At 35.8% G+C, this 24,712-nt stretch overlaps 1 protein-coding gene across 1 annotated transcript in view; it reads left to right on the forward strand.

Annotated features, from left to right (window-relative positions):
• Positions 1-3,157: 3,157 nt before the first annotated feature.
• LOC131973584 (FERM and PDZ domain-containing protein 1) overlaps positions 3,158-24,712 on the forward strand; it is a 38,034-nt gene continuing 16,479 nt past the window's right edge. Inside the window, exons 1-7 of the mRNA XM_059335652.1 lie at positions 3,158-3,276; positions 3,981-4,141; positions 13,470-13,572; positions 13,746-13,791; positions 17,127-17,231; positions 21,628-21,723; positions 24,093-24,218. Coding sequence (XP_059191635.1) covers positions 3,158-3,276; positions 3,981-4,141; positions 13,470-13,572; positions 13,746-13,791; positions 17,127-17,231; positions 21,628-21,723; positions 24,093-24,218 — 756 coding nt within the window. The remainder of the gene's footprint in view (positions 3,277-3,980; positions 4,142-13,469; positions 13,573-13,745; positions 13,792-17,126; positions 17,232-21,627; positions 21,724-24,092; positions 24,219-24,712) is intronic.

Here is a 24,712-nt window from a genome sequence, read left to right on the forward strand (position 1 = left end):
AAGTGAAGTCGGATCAATGATAGGTATTATGGTTTTGCCAAAAATGCTTTCTGTTCGAGGCCAGAAATTCCAGTCTGTCTACCTCTGGCTGCTGTCACTGTTCAGGAACATTCAGGTGGCAGTTAATTCTGTTGATTGCTCTGATTGCCTTTGATCTTTGATGTGATTACAGTTACAGATACACGCACACACACACATACATTTTGAGGTTAAAGGTCATAGGTTGCTGTATAAATAAATACTTGTAAAGGAATGCTTGTTGTAGGTGTGCTCCTTGTATATTATATAGAATCATAACATTACTAGTATTAATTGTTATAAATCTCTGAAGAATCTCATCATAGTGTACACACACCGGCAGTAGCCCCCGTGGCCCTTTCACTATTTCCCCAGAAGAAATTTTCTAGTAAGAATTGTTGTTTTAAGCACTTCATAAATCTCACAGTGGTCCACGTCGTCCATCAGTCCAACCCTGGCATCCTCCTTGCTAACATTGATTTACTGATTACTTTATGACTGTATAGATTCAGTCATTCATTTGCTCACTTATTCATTCACTGCTCGTATGCTGCACCATCTGTCATTCAGAGTGAGGGGATTCTACTGAGTATCTATTTCCCAGTCAGTCTAGTAGATTCAGTCTATGATGATGTCAGGTTGGTATCAGGTAACAGCTAATGACCAGGACTCTGTCTGACTGCCTCAGAGGAAGGTCTAGTGTGTGTGTGTGTGTGTGTGTGTGTGTGTGTGTGTGTTGTTGGTTTGAAAAGTGGTTTGAAAAGTGACTTAAACCTGCATTTTTTCTAATCGCCAGAAGAGGGCGACTCCCCTTGTTGCAGAAAGAAGTTGGATGCTAAAGGGCTGGGCGATACGGACCAAAAGTCATATCCTGATATATTTAGGCTGAATATCGATATACGGTATATATCCTGATATTTTTATCACAAAGTGAAAGCAAATATTCCGTAGAAAATTTTTCCTTAGAAAGAGTCCTGTCAGGCAGTAAAAGTCGAAGTTGTGGAAAAAAAAATTGAAGGCAGGAAAAAAATTCAAAATGCGAAAAAAAGTCAAATTGAAAAAAAAGTTGAGGTCACGAAAACAATGTGTCTTTTTTTAGTCATTTTGTGTTTTTTTTTGGTCATTTTGTGTCTTTTTTTAGTCGTTTTGTGTCTTTTTTGGTCATTTTGTGTCTTTTTTTTAGTCATTTTGCGTCTTTTTTGGTCATTTTGTGTCTTTTAGTCATTTTGTGTCTTTTTTGGTAATTTTGTGTCTTTTTTAGTCATTTTGTGTCTTTTTTTGGTCATTTTGTGTCTTTTTTGGGGTCATTTTGTGTCATTTTTGGTCATTTTGTGTCTTTTTTAGTCATTTTGTTTCTTTTTATTAGCCATTTTGTGTCTTTTTTGGTCATTTTGTGTCTTTTTTAGTCATTTTGTTTCTTTTTATTAGCCATTTTGTGTCTTTTTTGGTCATTTTGTGTCTTTTTTTGTCATTTTGTGTCTTTTTTGGTGATGATTTCAAAGTTCTGTAAAAGTCCCATGATGCATTGCGACACTCCCATATGTATTCTGATGCATTTCATTGGCCAAGAGACCGAAAATAGGTGGAAAAAACTACAAATACTACAAAACCACGTATCCTCTTTCCCGGCTTTTCTGGTAGAAATGCGGTAATGGTTTCCCGCCTTAAATGGGATAAAGACGACATTAATGTCTGTAGGCTTTTGTCTGCATGCATGTTTGTTTGAGAGTGTGTGTGTGTGTGTGTGTGTAAGCTGATATTACTTTTCCTCAAATCTTGCATTAATCCATTAACTCTCATGTAGTCTGTCTAAAACCCCACAGACTCCAGAGAATAGCCAGGTCCATTACAGCAGCTCACCAACCACCAACCACCAGCTAACACTCCAGGGAGACATTTAAAGGGAACACCCTCATTACTGATAATCAGGAATTATTGATATTGATGTTTATTGAGGCTTGAATGCAACAGGCAATAAGTTGTGCTGAGAGCCTGTTAGACAGCATGAAGTCACCAGTGACATCACTGTTGGCCTCTGTCCAGCTCAAACACACAATAAAATCCCTCTGATGAGACAAAATGTGTGTATTTTAGATTAGATTATATTAAACTTTATTGTCATTGCACATGTCACAAGTACAAAGCAACGAAATGCAGATAGCATCTAACCAGAAGTGCTGAAGCAGTAATTAAGTGAATCATAGTGCAATATATACAGGAATGAATTGTATAAAAAATGCAGTATATATGTATAAATTTATAGATTATAGAAAAAATATTTGTGTGTCTGCTGGGTCTCCGAAGCTCTTCGTTTTAAAATAAATGTTGACTCCTGTGATAAACTTGCATCATGCATTCTGGTTGCAAATATCTGATATTAGCTGGGTTTACATACACAATTATGTGTTCTTTTCTCCTCTTTTTCCCTTTTTAATGGACAGAAAACACTTGATGTTCAGGAAATCTGGTTGCTCTCTACTTCCTGTTAGATTTGTTTATATTTCCTGGTTGGATTAATGCACAAAATGTTTCATTACATTAAATCAACACTTTGTCACATTGTCACAATGACGTCCAGCTGTATCTGCCTCTTAACGGGGGAGGGGGGTAATATTTTGAGAAAAAATATATATATTTTGAGATTAAAGTGGCAAATCTCGGAGAAAAAATTTGCTGATTTATGAGATTTAAAGTGGTGAATCTGCGAGGAAAAAGTTGTTTTTTTCACTTTTTTCTCGTAAATCTGCAACTTTTTTCGCGCAGATTTGCTACTTTAAATCTCTTAAATCTGCGACTTTTTCTTGTAGATTTGCCATTTTAATCTAATAAATTTGCAACTTTTTTCTCTAAATATTACAAATCCATGTGGTTGTACAACCTCACAGAGAGACATGGAGACCCATTTAGATATCCACTGAAGTTACCAAATATAGTTCTTCACCTGATATAAAGGGTTAAAACTTTTTGTTTCTTTCATCTTTGTCAATCCTGTATTTTATTGCACTTTATGCACTTTTATGTGAAGCCCTTTGGTGGCTCAGCCGTCTGTTAATGCGCTATGGAAATACCTTTGACCTGACTTATTTAACCAATTATACTGACTGTATATGTCTGTTGACCTTTGCCCTCTGGCAGGTAAATGGAGGCTCAGGACAGGAGTCGCTCCCCGTCCCGTAGAACCAGTCGGGTGGAGCAGGTGGTGGGACGATGGCTGAGGAGGTCCAGAGACCTCGGCAGCAGGTCGCACTCCCTCAGCAGGTAAACGCTTTATTCTTAAAGGGACAGTTCACATTTATTGATGTACACAGTAAAATCAGCATGTACCCAAATGAACACGGTAAGAGTTGATCTTAACACCTTTAAAGTGTCTATAGTCAAGTCAAAGTTTATTTATAGACATTTAAAAACAACCTCAGTTGACCAAAGTGCTGTACAGTTATTAAAATACAATAAAATCATACACAAATATAGTTATAAATAAAAACAATGAAATATTAAAAACAGTAAAACAATAAAATAGTAATAAAAACTTAATCCACAAACAGAGTTAGAGATAAAAAAGAAAAAGAAAAGGGTAAAAAAAAGTAAAAGAAAGCCAAGGATTCTTGCCTCGCTGGGACTGAACGTCCAGAAGAATAAATTGGTTTTTAATAATGTTTTAACACTTTTTCAAGTGTTGGTACCTTTACACTGAGTTAGTGTAAATTTGACTCTTTTTGGAGTTAAAATTTAACACCAAAAAGAGTCAAATTTACCCATATAGAGACTTTAAGAGTGTTCAGATCAACTCTTACAGGGTTAATTTGTGTATTCTGATTTTACTGTGTGGGTTGTATAAGGTTCTAGAGCTGGGTAATATCTTAATGAAGTTAATCATCTCAGAACTGATTTATTGCCAGAGAAGAAACACAAATAGAGAAGGTGAGATTGTGAATAACTAGTTTTATTCTCCTCCTCTCCAGGGATCGGGTGCTGGTGGATGGGAAGGCAGCAGACAGCGGATCAGACCAGAGGAACTATCCGTTCCGCTTCATCGTTCAGATCCAGCGGGACCAGAACCTCCTCTCCCACGGCCTCACGCTGTCCTCCCAGAGCCCCATCCTGGTGCAGGACGTCACCCCAGGTACCTCCACACCTTTCACATGGGAACAGAGAGAAGCAACATGACAAGAAGCTCTTCTCTAGAATAATGGAGTAGTTTCTAGGGGCAAATTAAGAGCTCAAAGCCCCCAAAGGTCAGATGAGACGGGCAGGCTCTTCTTAACGAGCCTCCGGCCCGTTAAGAAGAGCCTCAACTTGTAAGAACGAGTTGATGAGGCTCAGTCCTCCTGCAGCAGTCTCTCCCAACTGCAGTCACAAAGCCGGAGGGGATGTTAACCCCTTAGCGTCCAAGAAGATTTAAAGAAAAAAAGATGTTTAAAAAAGAATGTGAATCCTTCAACAATGGCTATGATTTATTCAAATGTCCAAGTTTTACATTACAAGTACATGCACATGGTCAGTTATGCAAATTAGGCGATGACGTCATCTAGCGACTTCTAGCGACTTTTAGGAGCCAATAGCTACTCTCCTTACTGAGGAGTTGGCAACACTGCTGCTGAAAAAACCTCTAAGGGAAACACTGTAATCACACATCCGATCGGATTAAATGCCTACATTGTTTTATAATATTTTCTCACAACAAGTTGTTGACAGCTGAGCTCCTATATATTCCCCCTGGTGGCTCTTCTGAGGGAACAGTTATGAAGCTGATCTCTGAACTTTAAGTCCAGCTGATCTGATCTGATCTGTGATACATGTCGACTCTCGTCACTAAAAGCTATGCAGCATTTCTCACAACTAATAAGTAGAATAAATCCAGTCCTCCTCAGTATCAGGGGGCTTGTTTCCATCGCTGACGCTGCATATTTAGGAGAGCCAACTCTCTGGTTGCTACCTCACCTCCTCCCAACACCTCCTCCCATCACCTCCTCCCAACACCTCCTCCCTCATGGAGATCTCATCTACCTGCCAGCTTTCATTGCCAAGATCTGCTCTGTTTCTGTCTGCTGGTCAGGATCTATCAGCCAACAGACTGAGCTGCTGCTGGTCTCGATGAAGGTGGTCAGTCCTTATTTTTTTTAGTGACTTTATTTGTACCCAGAGGTAGATTTAGTTTGCAGTATAGAGTCTCATACACACACAAAAGAGGCACATATCACACATCATTCAACTTAAGACAGTGGGAGGTAAGAAATGGCAAATTAAATAAAAATTAAATTAAATTAAATTAAAAATTACAGGTCCAGACTATACTTAGATATTGATGTGAACTAAAATATGAATAGCAAAAAAAAAAAAGAAAGTAAAATAAAAACAAACTAGGCCTGCAAGCAGGACTGAACGGGACCGAGCCGAGTAGAGCTTTGTGTCTCTGCGACATTCCTGTGCGAGGGGCTGAATTTTCTTGACTTTCAAGGGGGCGCTGTTGAGTCATTTTGCCACGCCCATTCCCGGGACCACTAGAATACGTAAATTTCAGCGGAGATTTATGTATATTCCAAAAATGAGGAGTTTTTGAATATGATAAAGGCTCCAAATTAGCGATTTACTTTTGGGAAGGGGAAGAATAATAATAGACGGACCAATTACAATAGGGTCCTCGCACCGTTAGTGCTCGGTCCCTAAATATGTTCAGGGCTAAAGGTTAAAATCTTTAAAATCGTTTGGTAGTTTTGAGCAGGGCGGAAGTTATTTGAGAGCTTTATGCAGTAAAAAGTAGAAAAAAATATTAATTTGTAAAGTTTCTATCGCATTTTCAGCGTGAAGGGCTTGATGAAAGGGTTAAATTAAAGTGATTGTCGGATTCGATATTTTCATTTACAAGCAGTTGAAAAAGTGTACTTTAATAATTGTCTGGTGTATTAATAAACTATGTAAAGAGCTTCTCTCTGCAACATTTGCATGTAACGAGGCTAAAAGGATCACCTCCTCATCCTAATTATAGCACCATAATTGGAAGGAGGGTGTAAAAAAAACAAATGTTGTTCTCTGAGGAGCTGTTTCTGTCCCATTGTCTCCATTGTGTCTCTTATTTTGCATAAAGTCTCATCAGCAAATGTTGTTGTGGAGCAGAGCCAGACCTCTGCAGGAAACTGGACACACAACAAGACGAGAGGCTGGAAAAATAGAAACTGAGACTCTCTGCTCACTGCAGACTGGCTCACACACTCCCATTAACAGAGGAAACATACTGGGAAACTGATGGTGTGTGTGTGTGTGTGTGTGTGTGTGTGTGTGTGTGTGTGTGTGTGTCTGCTTTGTTTTGCCTCATTATACTGAAGATGTTTTACACAAGCAAAGAGCTTTTCAATGAAAGGGACACTTCCTCCAGGCAGTTTACTGTTTCTGAACTGTCTACTGACTTTATATTATAGCTTTATTTATATACACGTTATATAGTGCAACATTGTTTGGGCCAGTACATTATGCCTCCAACCTCCATTGCAGGGCTGCATAATTAATCTCATTTTAATCTTGACCATGATTTTGGCCACCACGATTAAATGAACCTGATGGTCGGTGATATTTCCATTTTAAAATGCGTCTCTCCTGCATATCTAATCAACACTTTCTACACCAGTAGTCCTCCAACCACCAGGGGGCGGGGCCGTGTTTCTCCTCTGAAAAAAAAGCCTGGTTGCTGATTGGATAGAACACTAAGCAGGATGTGACGTAGTACTGGACGCCACAACAACACGCAACATTTGTAAAAGCCGGTGAAACAGTGTTGGCAACTTAGCAACTTTGTTGCTATATTTAGCAACTTTTCAGACCCCCTTAGAGACTATTTTTCAAGAAAGCGACTGGAGACAAATCCAGCGACTTTTTCTGGTGTTATTGGAGACTTTTGGAGACTCGTTCTTACTCTTCTTAACGAGCCGCGGGGGCCGGAGGCTCTTCTTAACGAGCCGCGGGGGCCAGAGGCTCTTCTTAACAAGCCGCGGGGGCCGGAGGCTCTTCTTAACAAGCCGCGGGGGGCAGAGGCTCTTCTTAATGAACCGCGGGGGCCAGAGGCTCTTCTTAACGAGCCACGGGGGCCAGAGGCTCTTCTTAACGAGCCGCGGGGGCCGGAGGCTCTTCTTAACAAGCCACCGGGGCCGGAGGCTCTTCTTAACGAGCCGCGGGGGGGCGGAGGCTCTTCTTAATGAGCCCCGGGGGCCAGAGGCTCTTCTTAACGAGCCGCGGGGGCCGGAGGCTCTTCTTAACGAGCCCCGGGGGCCAGAGGCTCTTCTTAACGAGCCGCGGGGGCCGGAGGCTCTTCTTAACGAGCCGCGGGGGTTGGAGTCTCTTCTTAACGAGCCATTTTGGCCATAATCGTGCAGCCCTAGGTGGACGTACCACTGCTACTGGATGTCTTGGTTCAGCAACTGGTCACAAAGTAAAACTTACAAACTCTTGTTTTGCATGTGTCTGATATGCTGACAGTTATATGGTTCATTCTTATGATGCTCAGTTTGTGTGTTGATTGCAGAAATTGCAGAAGGTAGTAATGTGATACTAAGGGTTCCACATGCTGCAGGATGTTAAAGGGCCTAAAGATCATCAGTGATTGTCCAGTGATTGTTGCTGTAAATGTTGTCACCTCTACAGAGAGCTGCAGTCTCAGAGTCTGTCAGTAACTTTGAGAGAACAGACTCATTCATCACATTCAGTATCAAGAGTCTGATCCACTTACAGCCATGGTAGTTCTCACTCATTTTAAGATGAATTGCCTTTTAAAGCTGATGCCAGATCTATGCCTGAAGCTGAGTAAATCATTCAACATTACTGAGATTGTGTTCACTAGATGGCTGCAGGTTTTACCTCACAGTTTCTGTATATAACTTCAATCTTATTTCTATGGTGGAGTTTACTGTTCTATACTGTCGTACATCTGTTTTAGAAAATGTAATTTTCTAATATTCACTGTTGAGTCTGTGGAATGAAAATACTATCATTATTTTCATTGTTGAATCTAAAGTGTTAATTGGTAAGATAACATAGCAGATAATCAGTAATAAATGAAGAGTTCTCAGGCTTATTCATCGTCAAAACCTTTTTAAATTACAGAATTTAAACAGATGATAGCTTTTATTTTGTTTGTGTGTGTGTGTGTGTGTGTGTGTTCAATATTCAGTACATGCTGATTAAAAATATTACATAGTTACATTTCTGTGAATGATGCCGACATTTTCACTGCAAAATACTTTTTGTTACTAACTTATATTAAAGATATACTGTATGATAGGGCTGGGCGATATGGACCAAAAGATATAATAATAATGATAATAAAAACTTTATTTATATAGCACCTTTCAAAAACGAGTTACAAGGTGCTGTACAACAGAAATAAATTATATCAAATGCAACATCACTATCTAGAAAATAATTTCCCTATCAAATAAACGTATAATTTCTATTATTCTTGTCTTCACTATTCAACACTGAAGAAATACAAGGCTGCACTGTATCAGACCGTCTGCTTTGGTTTTATGTTTAAATTTGTATATATTTATATCCAAATCAGTCATTATTTCTCTGAATTAAAGAAAAATTGAAACCTAAAACTTTGTCACAAAATAAAACAGACATCAAGGAGTTCATTTTAACTCATAACTCAATTTCACTACAACCAGAGTCGTAGTTCTACTGCAGTGAGTCTTTGTAGGGCAGTACTTTCTGTCTATATTTGTACTGTGAAGTGCAGTTTGCTGCAGAGCCACAAGGTTCTGAATCCCCCGAGGTCCAGGAGAGATTACCTCCTCAGTCTCCATCTGCTACACACACACACACACACACACACACACACACACATTCTTGTACTTGTATCTTTGTGAGGACCCTCATTGTAACAGTGAATTCCCTTGAAAGGTTATAATAGTTTTGGATTTTTCATTAGTTTTACTTTTAATTTCGTTGTGATTTTTTGTTTTCAAATTCAGTTAGTTGTAATTAGTTTGCTAGTTTTAGTTTAGTATTTATATTTTTGTAATGCTTTAGTTTTAGTTTAGTTTTTATTAGTTGTAGTTTTTTGTAATGGGGTATTTGTTGGGTGGGAGATTAAAAGAGGTCACAGTAAATTTTGCCTTTATTTCCTTTGTCTGATCCATCTTCATTATGTATGAAAAAAGTTGACAAAGAGGAAAACGAAGGACATTTTCACTATAATTTAGTTAGTTTTGTAACCACACAACTCAGTTTCAGTTAATTATCATTATCATGTAACCTTTAACCCTTAAAACAAAGTCTGAAATCTCAAAAAAGCCTTTAAAGAAGTGAGGACCGGCCGAAATGTCCTCACTTTGCAAAAATGTCCTCACTCTGTTGGTTAAAAACGTGTTCCGGTCCTCACTATGTAGGAAGTACAAGAACACACACACACACACACACACACACAGACTGCTGTCTCTGGTGGCCTCAGTCAGTCTTTGGCTCTGTGTCTCTCTGGCTCGTGCTGCAGCATCTTACAGTAAATATGAATCTGTATTTAAAGACATTTTAGAGTATCAATATCACCGACATCTGTCCATCTTATCGGCTGTAATGTCAACTTATATCGCAATTGAATAATCTTAAATAATGCACTGCATGGTGGAAATTCTGGCCAATACGTCTGTGATCGTCTAAAAAAATAGAATTACACACTGCAAAAAAGGTGTTTAGTCTAAAAACCAGATCAAACAGTAAATCTGAGGGAAATGATCTTGCTGCATGGACAGATAATTTACCTTGACAAGATTTATTAAATTAAGATTATTAAATCTAGAAATAAGCATGTTGGAACAACTAAAATAAGGATGATGCCACTACTGGAAGTCTTTTTGGGTCATTTTGTTTCTTATGCGTAATTTTTGGTTAGTTCTACATATTTCTTTTGTAATTTTACATAATTTTTTAGTCATTTTACATCCTTTTTGGGGGTAATTTTATGTCTTTTTTTCATTTTACATCCTTTTTTGATCATTTTGTTTCTTGTGCGTCATTTTTAGTTAGTTTATATAAATAATATGAATTTAGACCAAAAAAGACTCAAAATACCCCCCAAAAAGATGTAAAATGACCAAAAAAGACACAAAATGACAAAAAAAAATGTAAAATTACAAAAGAAATATGTAAAACTAACCAAAAATGATGCACAAGAAACAAAATTATCAAAAAAGACACAAAATTACACAAAAAGAATTCCAGTAGTGGCATCATCCTTATTTTAAGTGTTCAACATGCTAATTTCTAGATTTAATAATCTTAATTTAATAAATCTTGTCAAGGTAAATTATCTGTCCATGCAGCAAGATCATTTCCCTCAGAGATTTCTTAAATTAAGATTATTAAATCTAGAAATAAGCATGTTGAACACTTAAAATAATAAATTAACTCTTAAAAAATAACATGCTTTCACGTGGGTTATTAATAATATAAAATTAGATAAAAAAAAAAAAAGTTTTACATCAATAGAAAATACAAACCAGTCAGTTATCAGGAGCCTTATAACCTTCTATTGTATGCATTATGATGCCAGTTAGGAAAAAAATGTTTGGAGTGTTTTGGAGTTTTTGGGGTTTGTTGTCTGTTGCCATGTGTGGAAATTATAAGCAATAAGACATAAAGTTGACTATAATAGTAAATAATGACCCTCAAAGTCCATTAATAGCCTGAACTTTACTTTAATGCAACCAATATCAAATATATCTTTATTAAATTGTAAAGATCACAACAAAATTATGATGAATGTAATGCTTTATAACATTATATAAATACATAAACACACACTACCAACATCTCATGCTGCTGATTCCATAATGGTTCATTGTTGCCTCAGGGAAACAGTTGCATTTTAACAAGTTTTCATTATTTAATTGGAAAATAAATTGCATGAAACTATCAAAAATGAAGGTTTACTCTCCTATCAGTAGGAATTATTTTTTTCCACATGTTAAAGGGCCAGAAAACGAAGTTTTCACGTTTTGAGTGATTTTTGTCAAAAATGTCAAAGCTGTTTCCTTTGGAAAAGTCTGCAAAATAGAGTTTCAATATGGCCGCCTGGAGGTCATGTGACATATTAAAGCATTGCTATTGGTTCCCTATACTCTTCCCTCTTTTTTAAAGTATCGCATCACTCAAAAAGATGCATTGTAGAAATTTGACAAGTTAAAAATGGGGCCAACACCGAACCATAGAGGGTTATAAATATTAAATGTAAATATTGTGAGCATCCAGCATGTGACACACAGCTTCACTAGCACACTCATAAAACACGACTTTCTGTAATAGCTTGAGCAGAAAGCAGTTGTGTTGAGGTTTAGATTCAGGTCACTTATATTTCTACTAAATTCAAATAAATAAAGCTGCTTCTGTAGCCTCCATACAGTGTTTCTCTGACTTGTTTCTCTGACTGGCGGCTGCAGGAACAAAGATGTTTTTCTTCTTCTTTGTTCTGCACCTTTGGGGCTTTAAACCTCCGTCCACAAGGAAGAAGAAGCTGAAATTTACTGAGCAAAAGCTGCAACTGTCTGGTTCACAGTAAACAGCAGGATCAGCTGTGACTCACCAACGAGTCAATCAGCAACTAGACAATTCAACTGTTAGCTTCAGAGAGTTTCTGTTCTCTAAAGAAAGGGCTCAGAACCACGACACCAGAGAAAAAGATCAAAATCCATCCAATAAAAGCACAATAACGTCAGGTAATCATATCATTTCCTCAAACAAAACATAAACGTGTGCCTCTTTTTGTCTCTTTCAAACAGACAAAAAAACAGACTGCAGGAGTCAGAGTTCAGTCAGTTCTGTCCTCAGTCCTGACTCTGTTTTATTACTATAATGAGGCTTCAGAACATAAAGATTGAGGGTTTCAGGTCTGGTGGAGTTTGGGTGGTTCATTAACATGTGTTTTTTAATCTTGGGTGCCAACTTCGACTTTTTTTCCACATTTTGACTTTTTTTTTACTTCGACTTTTTATTCTCATTTTGAACTTTAATTCACATTTTGACTTTATTTCCTGACTTCGACTTTTTTTTCTCATTTTGACTTTTTTTTTCTCATTTTGACTTTTTTTTCCTGACTTTGATTTTTTTTTTCAACTTGGACTTTTTTCAGCCTTTTTTTTTTCTCATTTTGACTCTTTTTTCCTGACTTAGATTTTTTTTTTCAACTTCGACTTTTTTTTCAGACTTTTTTTCCTGACTTCGACTTTTTTTTTACTTCGACTTTTTATTCTCATTTTGAGCTTTAATTCACATTTTGACTTTATTTCCTGACTTCGACTTTTTTTTCTCATTTTGACTTTTTTTTTCCTCATTTTGACTTTTTTTTCCTGACTTTGATTTTTTTTTCAACTTGGACTTTTTTCAGACTTTTTTTTCTCATTTTGACTTTTTTTCTCATTTTGACTTTTTTCTCATTTTGACTCTTTTTTCCTAACTTCGATTTTTTTTCTCATGTTGACTTTTTTTTCCTGACTTCGATTTTTTTTTCAACTTCGCCTTTTATTTCTTATTATGACTTTTTTTTTAACTTCGACTTTTTTCTCTCATTTTGACTTCTTTTTCCTGACTTCAACTTTTTTTTTCTTATTTTGACTTTTTTTCTCATTTAGAATTTTTCTTTTCTCATTTTGACTCTTTTTTCCTGACTTCCATTTTTTTTCTCATGTTGACTTTTTTTACCTGACTTCGATTTTTTTTTTCAACTTCGCCTTTTTTTTTCTTATTATGACTTTTTTTCTCATTTCGACTTTTTTTTAAACTTTGACTTTTTTCTCTCATTTTGACTTCTCTTTCCTGACTTCAACTTTTTTTTTCTTATTTTGACTTTTTTTCTCATTTAGAATTTTTTTTGTCTCATTTTGCCTTTTTTTTCCTGACTTCGACTTTTTTTTCAGACTTTTTTTTCTCATTTTGAAAGTGAAAGCAAATGTTCAGTCTTCATATATTTTATATCGATATATCGCCCAGCCCTACCTCTAACATGTAGTAGGTTGTAAGTTTTTTTTCTCTCATGCATGTCCAAATACAATGACCTAAAATAAATCTACATATCTATTCAAATGTGAAGTGAATCTACAGCCTGTAACTGTATCAGTAGTAGTAACAGCAGCTGTTAGAGATGGATGATGACCTGAGGACGATAATAAACGCTGGTGTTAGTGTTGAATACTAGAATATAGTAATTGAATGTTTAATAAGGCAGATAGACATCAGCTGTTTGATCCACTCTCACTGATATACAGTCATTATCTTCCTGCAGAGAGACGGACAGAGAGATTTAGAGCTTTGTGTAAAATGAAGCATCAGTGTGAGATGAAAGGTGCTGCTGGCATCAACCTGCTGCACAATAAACACATGCAGAATAAATAACCTCAGAATAAATAACCTCAGAATAAATAACCTCAGAATAAATAACGTGAGGATAATTGAAGGTTTTGTGTGTCCAGGTGGTCCTGCAGATGGTCGTCTGGTCCCTGGAGATCAGCTGGTGAAGATCAATAACATCACAGTGGACGACCTGACGCCAGAGCAGGCTGCAGAGATCATCAGGTACACACACACACACACACACACACACACACACACACACACACACACACACACACACACTCACACGGATGCATGCATGCATGATAATCAGCATATTTACCACAGAATACTCTTTAAAGAAGCCGCTCCACATCAGATCTAACCTTAACAGTCCCCCTTTTTTCTTTTTTCAGGGAGTGTCAGGACACGTTGACGATGACCGTCCTCAGAACCATGCTGGTGAGTCGTGTGTGTGTGTGTGTGTGTGTGTGCGTGTGTGTGTGTGTGTGTGTGTGTGTGTGTGTGCGCGTGTGTGTGTGTGTGCGCGCAAGAAAACTTAAGACTTATCTTTTTAATTTGGCTTTTATTTGAACCATTTTTAAATATTTTTCTGCTCATGCATCTTAGTGTTACAACATCTTCTCTTTTATTTATTTATTTGCTATTATGTATTAGTCTATTTTTATTTATATATACATATATAAATCATTTTAGCTGTAATAATAATAATAAATAAATAAATTAAAAATTAAATTAAATGCTAATAATAATAAAAAGTAAAAAAGCTAGATAAAAAAATTAAAATAATAAATATATAATTGAAAAGTAGAGCATGACTTTATATATATATATATGTATATATATATATATATATATATATATATATATATATATAGTCCTGCTCTACTTGTATGTATAAACATGCTTCCATACGACAGGTTAGAGGTCACAGTGTCTCTGTGCTCGTGGGATTTAAAAACTCTGCTGTCAAAAAACACATTCATCAGCATAGCAATGAGGCTCGGGGTCAAAGGTCACGGCTAACAAGCATCTTGTCACCAACTTCCACCGCTACATCAGAATTAACAGAGACATGTATGTGTGTGTGTGTGTGTGTGTGTGTGTGTGTGTCAGGTTGATGTATCTGTTTGCATTAAGTTGCAGCAGGTTGTGGAATAAAGAGCTGCTGTGCTGATGGAAGCATCTTCAGCAGCTGATTCAGAGTCACAAGAAATCTTTAATGAGCTTTGAGGAATTAGTTTGAAGTTTTTTTGTCATTTTGCACAAATAAGACAAAGACGAGGATAAAGAGATAACAACAACAGGAAGCTGCAAGGTAGCAGCAAGAAACCCTAAACGGCTTAAACACGGCCTCTAAATTAAAATTCACAATTCAAATTAAAACAAAAAGTTTGAGTGAATTATTATAACTTTCTAGAAAATATTCATCTCTTGATGGTGACAAAACATCAAAAGAACTCTGAACCAAGACAAGCTTAATATTCAGGCGGCTAAGGACCAGATTTAAGAAGAATAAAAGCACCAAACTGTTTTCCACATGCTCTCTATCACTATAGGTTTCAATTGTTTTGGTAGGAGCCACTTCATCAAGATTGTGGATCAGAGATGGTAGCCATATAAAGTCTATGAGAATGAATACATCTTCCAAGCCACTTAGAAGGTCCATCTGGGTGTCAAAATCTACATTTTCTGTTGGGGAAAAATGTATATACAAGACCTGACATGAGATGAAATCGTTCCCTTGATTTTTCTGAGCAAACAACCTCAAATATGCATATTCACTTTATCTCTTTGTCTTTTGAGAGTTTGGATAAAAAAATCTGAATAAATCTCAACTGTGTTCATATCTCTGACAAAAGAAACAAGAGTTCAGATTTATACATTAAGGAAAGAAGGAAACACAAAGTCTAAGCAATAAAAACCCAAAGACCTGTTAATTAGAGTCAACATGAGCTCTAATAAGTGACTCTTATATAATAATCATGTTTATTTTGCTGCAATGATGATCTTTTTTTGCACAAATGTGTTCTTTCTTCCAAACTTTTGGCCTGTAGTGTAGATTATTTGCTTAAACTTTTCATGCTTTAGTCATAAAATGCACATCTGCAGCCTCCCTCTCTGCTATAGATACTACTAAAGCCAACACACTGATCCTTTGAGTAATATATAAATGCATAATCGATATCTCCTAAATGTAAACCACTTGAAGCAGAACAGTATTACTATTACTACATTAATGCATTCTTAAAAATGGATGCATCCGTCTGTATCATAATCACTTGGCCCGTTCTTCTTCCTGTCCTCTATGTTTCATGTTAAATGCTCTCTATTATTTAGTGTGCACAAGTTTGAACAGCTTCAACTTGTTTTAGTTAAATAATCAAAGCTTTTCCTCAGTTTACTGCACAAACTCAACATATCTGATAACGTGGAACGTTTAGTTTGATATTTTAGATCTTAAGAATAGAATAATAACTTCAAGAGTGATTTTGAAGCTGGCACAATTATTTTAATACTTTAATTATATTATATACATTATATTAGAGCTGCACAATTAATCAAATTTTAATCGTGATCACGATTTTGGCCGCCACGATTAAATTAACCTGATGGTCGGTGATATTTCCATTTTAAAATGCGTCTCTCCTGCAGATCTAATCAACACTTTCTACACCAGTAGTCACCAACCACCAGGGGGCGGGGCCGTGTTTCTCCCCTGAAAACAGCCTGGTTGCTGATTGGATAGAACACTAAGCAGGATGTGACGTAGTACTGGACGCCACAACAACACGCAACATTTGTAAAAGCTGGTGAAGCAGTGTTGGCAACCTAGCAACTTTGTTGCTATATTTAGCGACTTTTCAGACCCCTTTAGAGACTATTTATCAAAAAAGCAACTGGAGACAAATCCAGAGACTTTTTCTGGTGTTATTGGAGACTTTTGGAGACTCGTTCTTACTCTTCTTAACGAGCCGCGGGGGTCGGAGGCTCGTTAAGAAGAGTAAGAACGAGTGGAAGCGGCCCAGTCCTCCTGCAGCAGTCTCTCCCAGCTGCAGAGCCGGAGGGGATGTTAACCCCTTAGCGTCCAGTCTGCTATAAATTGCAAACAGGCTAACAGTTAGCTCTGTAGCAGTACAGTGTGTATGTGCTAACAGGCTAACAGTTAGCTCTGTAGCAGTACAGTGTGTATGTGCTAACAGGCTAACAGTTAGCTCTGTAGCAGTACAGTGTGTATGTGCTAACAGGCTAACAGTAAGCTCTGTAGCAGTACAGTGTGTATGTGCTAACAGGCTAACAGTTAGCTCTGTAGCAGTACAGTGTGTATGTGCTAACAGGCTAACAGTAAGCTCTGTAGCAGTACAGTGTGTATGTGCTAACAGGCTAACAGTTAGCTCTGTAGCAGTACAGTGTGTATGTGCTAACAGGCTAACAGTTAGCTCTGTAGCTGAGAGAGACTGCTGCAGGAGGAATGTGCAGCTCGTTAAGAAAAGCTGAAAAGTTGCTATTTATAGCAACAAAGTTGCTAAGTTGTTTTTTTAACCAACTTAGCAGTTTTTCAGGGGTTTTCAGGGGAGAAAAACGACCCTGCTCTTCTACAGGGACTAAAAAAGTCCAGACAAAAGTCTGCTAGGACGTCTCGTATTCAGATTAGGGGCGTTTCGGCGAGTGAGAACCGCCTCATTCATGGTATTGGGCGGTCGTGGAAACAGCCCTATGAAGTCATAAAAACAAAATACGATAACATCCTCATTGATCATTTTGTTTCTTCTCAGGGCCCAAAGTCTTCCTTCATCACCCCGGAGAAGAGGGCCAAGCTCCGGTCCAACCCGGTCAAAGTCCACTTTGCTGAGGAGGTGGAGTTCAACGGGCACTCTCAGGTATCCTGATCCTTTACTGCTACTATTAATCAGCTTTAGATTCCTCATGTCTCTCAGCTTGTTATTATGTGTCTGACTGTGTCCTTCAGTCATTCATTAACAATGTGAAACCATATGTGATGTAGCTGTGGACAGGTATGTTCACCTTTTAAAGTTCTGGACAGACTTTAATGGCTGATTATTCCACTTAATGGATATTTCCACTTTAATTAGTGTAATACATTTTCCCTCTTATTCTGTCTTATCCTCTATATATATATATGGCAAGTCGTTCAGGAAATCAATATATATATATGGATTGAAAACCTGAGAATATATATATCTATAAATATATTTAAAGTTGAGCATATATATTGAGACCGGAGAATATATATTAAAGTTTCAATTTTTTATTCATTTTACATCCTTTTTCAGTAATTTTGTGTCTTTTTTTAGTCATTTTGCATAATTTTTCAATAGTTTTGTGTCTTTTTTATTCATTTTTACATCCTTTTTCAGTAATTATGTGTCTTTTTTATTTACTTTACGTCCTTTTTCAGTCATGTTGTGATTTTTTAAAATTCATTTTACATTCTTTTTTGGTAATTTTGTTTCTTTTTTTAATTCATTTTACATCCTTTTTCAGTCATTTTGTCTTTTTTATTCATTTTTACATCCTTTTTCAGTAATTATGTGTCTTTTTTATTTACTTTACGTCCTTTTTCAGTCATTTTGTGATTTTTTAAATTAATTTTACATCCTTTTTCAGTCATTTTGTGTCTTTTTTTAATTCATTTTACATCCTTTTTTAGTAATTTTACAGTGGAGTAATTAATTTTTTTAAACTGTAAAAAACAAACAAAAACAAACACTGTTTTGGCTGATATCTACATTTAAGGTGTTTCATTGTTACTGAAACTGAATTAACCCATTTATCATTTTACGTCTTTTACTGTCATGGTTCAGCAGTTCTTCACCCTAAAATCTACAGACATTTTTTACAGTGTAGACTCTCCTGATGGTTTCTACGCCACTGATTACCAGCTGATGATAATAAGTCAATATGTGCTTCAATACTCTACATCAGAAGAATACACAGAATGTATTTAGGCTCTGAATATAAACATAACTGTTGTTTGTTTACAAGAAAATACCACAGAGCATCTAGATCTTGATGAATAACCATTTTTGATACTACAGACTTTGTACCTTTGCACAATGACGAGGAGTGATGTTTAATAATTTCTCAGTATTATCTAATACTGTATGGTGTGTTTCTGATGTTAGCCTGGCTCTGGTTTGGGTTCCCGTCCTGCCAGCGGATGTGAAATTATCTGGATGAGGGAAACCACAGAGTGAGGAGCGTCCATTACTAATGAGAGAGAGAACAGGATCGATATCAGGCCTAATGTCGGTGATTACAGGACGAGCAGCAGCAGATTAGAGATGTTAGCCGTCATTAAAACAGAGAACAAGAGGGATGGAGACGGGAGGGGCTGGCTAAACTCTGAAAGCTTTGAAAGCATTTCAACTAGAAAACATACTGACATTAATGTTGCATTACATCACAGTGTCAATACAGAAAAACACTTTCTAAAATGATACGAGAGAGGGGACGAGAGAGATGAGTCACCACAGAAGAAGAAGAAGCTGGAGGACAGAAACACTAATCTCTCTCTGTCCTTAAATATGTTGTTATGTGTTAGGATGCTTCATTTAGTTCATTTGGTTAATTTAAAATCACATCATTTAACTTTCCTTGTAAGGTCCATTATAGTCATGCTATTCTTATGTTTGTTTTACTTCTGACTGTATCTTTATTTTATTTGTTTTTTATTTCATTTTATTTATTTTACTTTATTTTTTGCCTTTCTTTCTATATATTATTCAGTCTATGTGAAGTATTTAATTCCCTCTGCTGTCATGTATGTTCTCTGTTTTGTGTCTGTTTAAAAATGAATAAAATATTGGTTAAAAAAAAAAAAATCACATCATTTAGGATCTGTCTACACTGCAAAAAAAAAAGGTGTGTCTACAAGCACATAAAATAAAAACACTAAATCTGAGGAAATGACACAAGTAGTTTTATTAAAACTGTTTATTGAAGTGAACATAAATACTGTATAACAACAGGAGAACCTTTTTTTAATCAAAACTCCATAAAGTGCACATTTAAATAAAATATAAATATCTTAAAATAAATATCAAAAAATGTCAAAATAGCCTATGAAATAAAATAGGCCAAAAATGTCTCTGAAATAAATATATTTATGAGAGAAAAGAATAACAAAAGAAGTAAATGTGACAAACACTAGTAAGGGCAGCATTTATATATAAAAAAAGAAAAAAATTGAACTATATATGTATGTATATATATACATATAAATATGTATATATGTGTATATATATATATGTATATGTCCGCATACTACATATATATATATATATATATATATATATGTATATATACATACATACATATATATACATATATATGTATGTATGTATATATGTATATATGTGTATATATATGTATATATATATGTGTGTTTGTGTGTGTGTGTGTGTGTGTGTGTGTGTGTGTGATTGATATTTTCTAATTCCATATTACATTTAAAAGTATATAGATATAGTTTATATATATATATATATATATCACCCAGCCCTAGTTGTGGTCTTTGCAGCGTTTTCTAAATGTTGTTCTTGTGTTGTTAGATTGATGAAGATGTTTTCTCAGTTTGTTGTGTTTTGTGTATTTGCATGTGTTTTATTAAGATGCTCTTTGATTAAATCATCTCATTACCTCTTTTTCTTACACAGTGCTGTAGTTACATGTGACTGGAGACTTACTGCCTCCAGCTGTTTATCTCATTGATTCAACTACTTTTACCTCCACCCATAACAGGAGTGGATGAAGATGCATGTTAATTTTTTTACCAGTTTTCTGGAAATGTTGTTTTGTAACATTTGTGCTACATTTGTTTCTGCCAGCCTGCAGACAGAACTCTAGTCCAACACTCAGCCCTAAAACTGGTAGCCAATTTAAAGACATAATTCAAAATGAAGGTTGTTACCCAAATTGAATTTAAGATTTTAGTCATTAATTTTGAAGCACTTCATGTCCCGACGCCTCGCTGAACCTCTGAACTCCCTCTGATGACGTCAGGCAGAAACCTGTCGGCTCGTTTTATGCCACGATTTAAAATTTAACAAAACTCTGAAACAACCTGTCTGATAAACTCAGACTTACAGTATCTTCTTATAAATTGTTGAAGATGTATTAGGGCTGGGCGATATATCTATATAAAAGATATATCAATATCATTTTAAATGTGATATGGAATCAGACCATATCGCATATATCGATATACAGTCATTGGAAAATGATTAGACCACCTTGTTTTCTCCCATATCTTGTTCATTTTAGTGTCTGGAACAACTAAAGGTTCATTTGTTTGAAGAAATATAATGATGACAACAAAAATAGCTGATAAGAGTTTAATTATAGAGCTGATATCTAGACATTTAACATGTTTTTTATTATCAACAAAACCATGTTAAATGTCTAGAATGTCTTAAATGTCAGCTCTTAATTTAAACTCTTATTAGCTAATTTTATTGTTATCATTATATTTGTCAAAACAAATGAACCTTTAGTTGTACCAGACATTAAAATGAACAAGAAACTGAAGAAAACAAGGTGGTCTAATCATTTTCTCCATGACTGTAGTTCAAATTTGCACTGTGATCCTTGCTCTAGGCGAGCTGCGGCTTTTATTTAAGATATTTTTTTATTTAAATGTGCACTTTATGGAGCTTTAATTTTTTTTAAAAAGGTTCTCCTGTTGTTATACAATATTTATGTTCACTTAAATAAATCAATAAAACTACTTGTGACATGCCATATTTGACTTTGACTGAACATTTGCTCTCACTTTGAGATAAAAATATCAGGATATATATCGTATATCGATATTCAGCCTAAATATATATCAGGATATGACTTTTGGTCCATATCGCCCAGCCCTAAAATGTATTAATATTAGAAAGCTTTTGTTACTTTATTCCATTTGGGTACATGTGTTTGCATGTTTACTGATTAAAGTATGTATTTTGTGTATATTCCTCTCTTGTCTTTTCCTTGTAATTCACCTTCTACTGAGTTCTACATTCATAAACTTTATTATTATTGTTATATAGTTATTATTATTATTATTATTATTATTATTATTATTATGTTATTGTGTCAGAGCCGGTGCTGATGGAGAAACAGAGACACACTGCTTCCTCTCCTTCTCTCCCTCTCATATTAATCCTGTCAGCCTGATTTATATTCCTCTTGAACCAGCAACTTTTACGACGCTCTCCGTCTGATCTGACACCTCCCTTGACCTTTGACCTCTTGTTTTCTCTGCAGGGCAACTCGCTGCTCTTCCTGCCCAACGTGCTGAAGGTGTATCTGGAGAACGGACAGACCAAGGCCTTTAAATTCGACCCCAACACAACAGTCAAGGTAAGATGCAATATTGATTTCCAGTAATATTTTATTTATTATTTATACTCGATATATTTAACAGCCGAAGGACAGAATGGAGGCTCAGAGATGAAGCTGAGTTTATGATGAGCTTAAAGGACGGTGTGAAGCAAGGTTAGGGCTGTAATGTAGTGTCGTCGCTTCATGTTTAAATAAAACTAAAACTTTCTTTCAAAATTATTTTTATTGGATTTTCCTTGGATGCATAATTATATCAGCTGGCAGAGCACACATCATTTTATCTGATACATCTATAGATTAGAGTACAAAAAGAAAATAGTACAAAAGAAATATTAACACCAAAATTATATAGTCACATTACTAGTATACTAATGTTTTAACTTGACTATTTTTATCCTACTTTCTTGGCCAGGTCTCTCTTGGAAAAGAGTTTTTTTTTTTTTTTATCTCAATGACACTTTTACCTGGTTAAATAAAGGATATATATATATATATATATATATATAGTATAAATATAAAAAAAACAAAGCAAATGGAAAATTAATAAATAAATGAAGATAACTCATCTCTCAACTCAACTTTATTTGTAAATCACTTTAAAAACAACAAAGTGCTGTACATAAACAAGCAAACAAGAACAATAAAATAAATAAAACAGGGAATAAACACTACAATAAATCATTTCATTGCTTTTCAAAAAACAATTAAAAATAAATAAATGAATTAATTAATTAAAACCCTAAAAACACTAAAACAAGAGCAGAGTCTCATGCGTAGTTGAAAGCCAAGGAATAAAAACAGGTTTTAAGAACAATAACAATAAGAAATAACCATATATGAGAGAAAAAATAAAATAAAATGGAATAAAAGGAAGATAAGACACACATACAAACAGACAGGAAGGGAGGGATTGGGACCTGAAGTAATAATGGATCAGCTGGAGGTTTATCACTCTAAATGAAGCTTGCTTTACAAATCCAATAAAGTCATCCCATGTCTTGTGAAAGTTCTGTAGAGCAACATTAACAGTAAACCTGATTTTTTCTAATTTAGGTTGCACATAATACTCCTGATAAGATGTGTGTAGGTGGGTGGAGCAGTATTCTTCCAGTCCAACAAAATCAACCTGAGAATGCCATAACGTTGCGTTGACAGGAAGTCAACTCTACTCCTCAAAGAATTGTCACTAGCACTTATTGATGCACTAATAGCTCTTATTGCACTAAACCTTGATTGTTTGCTTTCACTCTTCCTGTAAGTCGCTTTGAATAAAAGCGTCTGCTGAATGACTAAATGTAAATGTAAAAGTCATAGATATGTTTTCTGAGGTTTCACCAAAAATGGCAATTAGGGGGCAGGGAGTAACACATTTATTTAAATAGTTTAGAGCAGGGGTCTCAGACTCAATTTACCCGGGGGCCGCTGGAGGTAGAGTCTGGGTGAGGCGGGGCCGCATCAGGTTTTCCACAAAAAAAGCTCTTACAAAAACATTCCAATGTCATCAAATGTCTTTATTTTTATTTTTTAACACAAAATAGGATGAAAAAATTTAACAAATTCATAAGAAAAAAATAAATCAATCATTAATAAATAAATAAAATGGAAATAATAATCATAATCATAATAATAATAATAATAATAATAAAAACTAACTAAATAAATAATAATAATAATAATAATAAAAATACAGCAGATATAGAAGACTGAAGAAAGCACAAATAGTTGCTGACTAGAGAAATGTAATTATTATTATTCAGATTCAAATGTCTGTATTAACAGTTCTTTAACATTTAACTTTCTGAACATGAATGGAACATTGAACATAAACATGGCTTCTTCTGCCTACTTCTTGCTGCTAGAGATCTGGCAGCGCTTCCTCTGGAATAACTGAGCCACATTTGGCTTAAGGGAGGAAGCAGTTGAGACCCTCAGTAGGGCTTGAAGATGCTCATCAGACGATGTCCCGCCCCCGAGAGCAATATACCCCACCGTGATTGGTCGGTTCGTTCAGCTCCGCACACATCAATGAAAAGTGCGATTCGTATCAAACTCGCACGAACATTAAACTTTCATATTGAGGTGGGGGCAGGGGCAACCCCAGAACATATGATATAGAGTCACAGGAAGCATTTTCATCTGTCACACAAGGGTCAGTGTGTGGCTACATTCTGCCAGGAAGTCTTCCAGTAATGTAGACGGTGCAGCACCTTGAACTGAACTGAGAAAATATTGGTTTGAATGTCAAGTCTGATTCACTGCTCCCTCAGTTTCTATCACTATTAGATTAACTGTACATCAGATTCTCAAACTCCAGGTCTGCTCCCCTCAGCAGGTATGTCCCTGATGTTATGAAATATTGTCTCTCTCTTTAATCTGTTTGTGTTCAGGACATCGTGATGACACTGAAGGAGAAACTTTCTCTGAGCCACATCCAACATTTCTCTCTGGTGCTGGAGCAGCAACACAGCATCACCAAACTACTGCTGCTGCATGATGAGGAGAGGATCCAGCAGGTACACACACACACACACACACACACACACACACACACACACACACACACACACACACACACACACACACACATTCTTGTACTTCTATATTTGTGAGGACCCTCATTGGAACAGTGAATTCACTTGCAGGGTTATAATAGTTTTGGATTTTTCATTAGTTTTAGTTTTAATTGGGTTGTGAATTTTTTTTTTTCAAAGTAATGGGGTATTTGTTGGGTGGGAGATTAAAAGAGGTCACAGTAAATTTTGCGTTTATTTCCTTTGTCTGATCCATCTTCATTATGTATGAAAAAAGTTGACAAAGACGAAAACGAAGGACATTTTCACTATAATTTTAGTTAGTTTTGTAACCACACAATACAGTTTCAGTTAATTATCATTATCATGTGACCTTTAACCCTTAAAACAAAGTCTGAAATCTAAAAAAAAAAGCCTTTAAAGAAGTGAGGACCGGCCGAAATGTCCTCACTTTGCAAAAATGTCCTCACTCTGTT

The sequence above is a fragment of the Centropristis striata genome, chromosome 1 (genome assembly GCF_030273125.1).
Source record: "Centropristis striata isolate RG_2023a ecotype Rhode Island chromosome 1, C.striata_1.0, whole genome shotgun sequence".
NCBI classification, from domain to species: Eukaryota; Metazoa; Chordata; class Actinopteri; order Perciformes; family Serranidae; genus Centropristis; species Centropristis striata.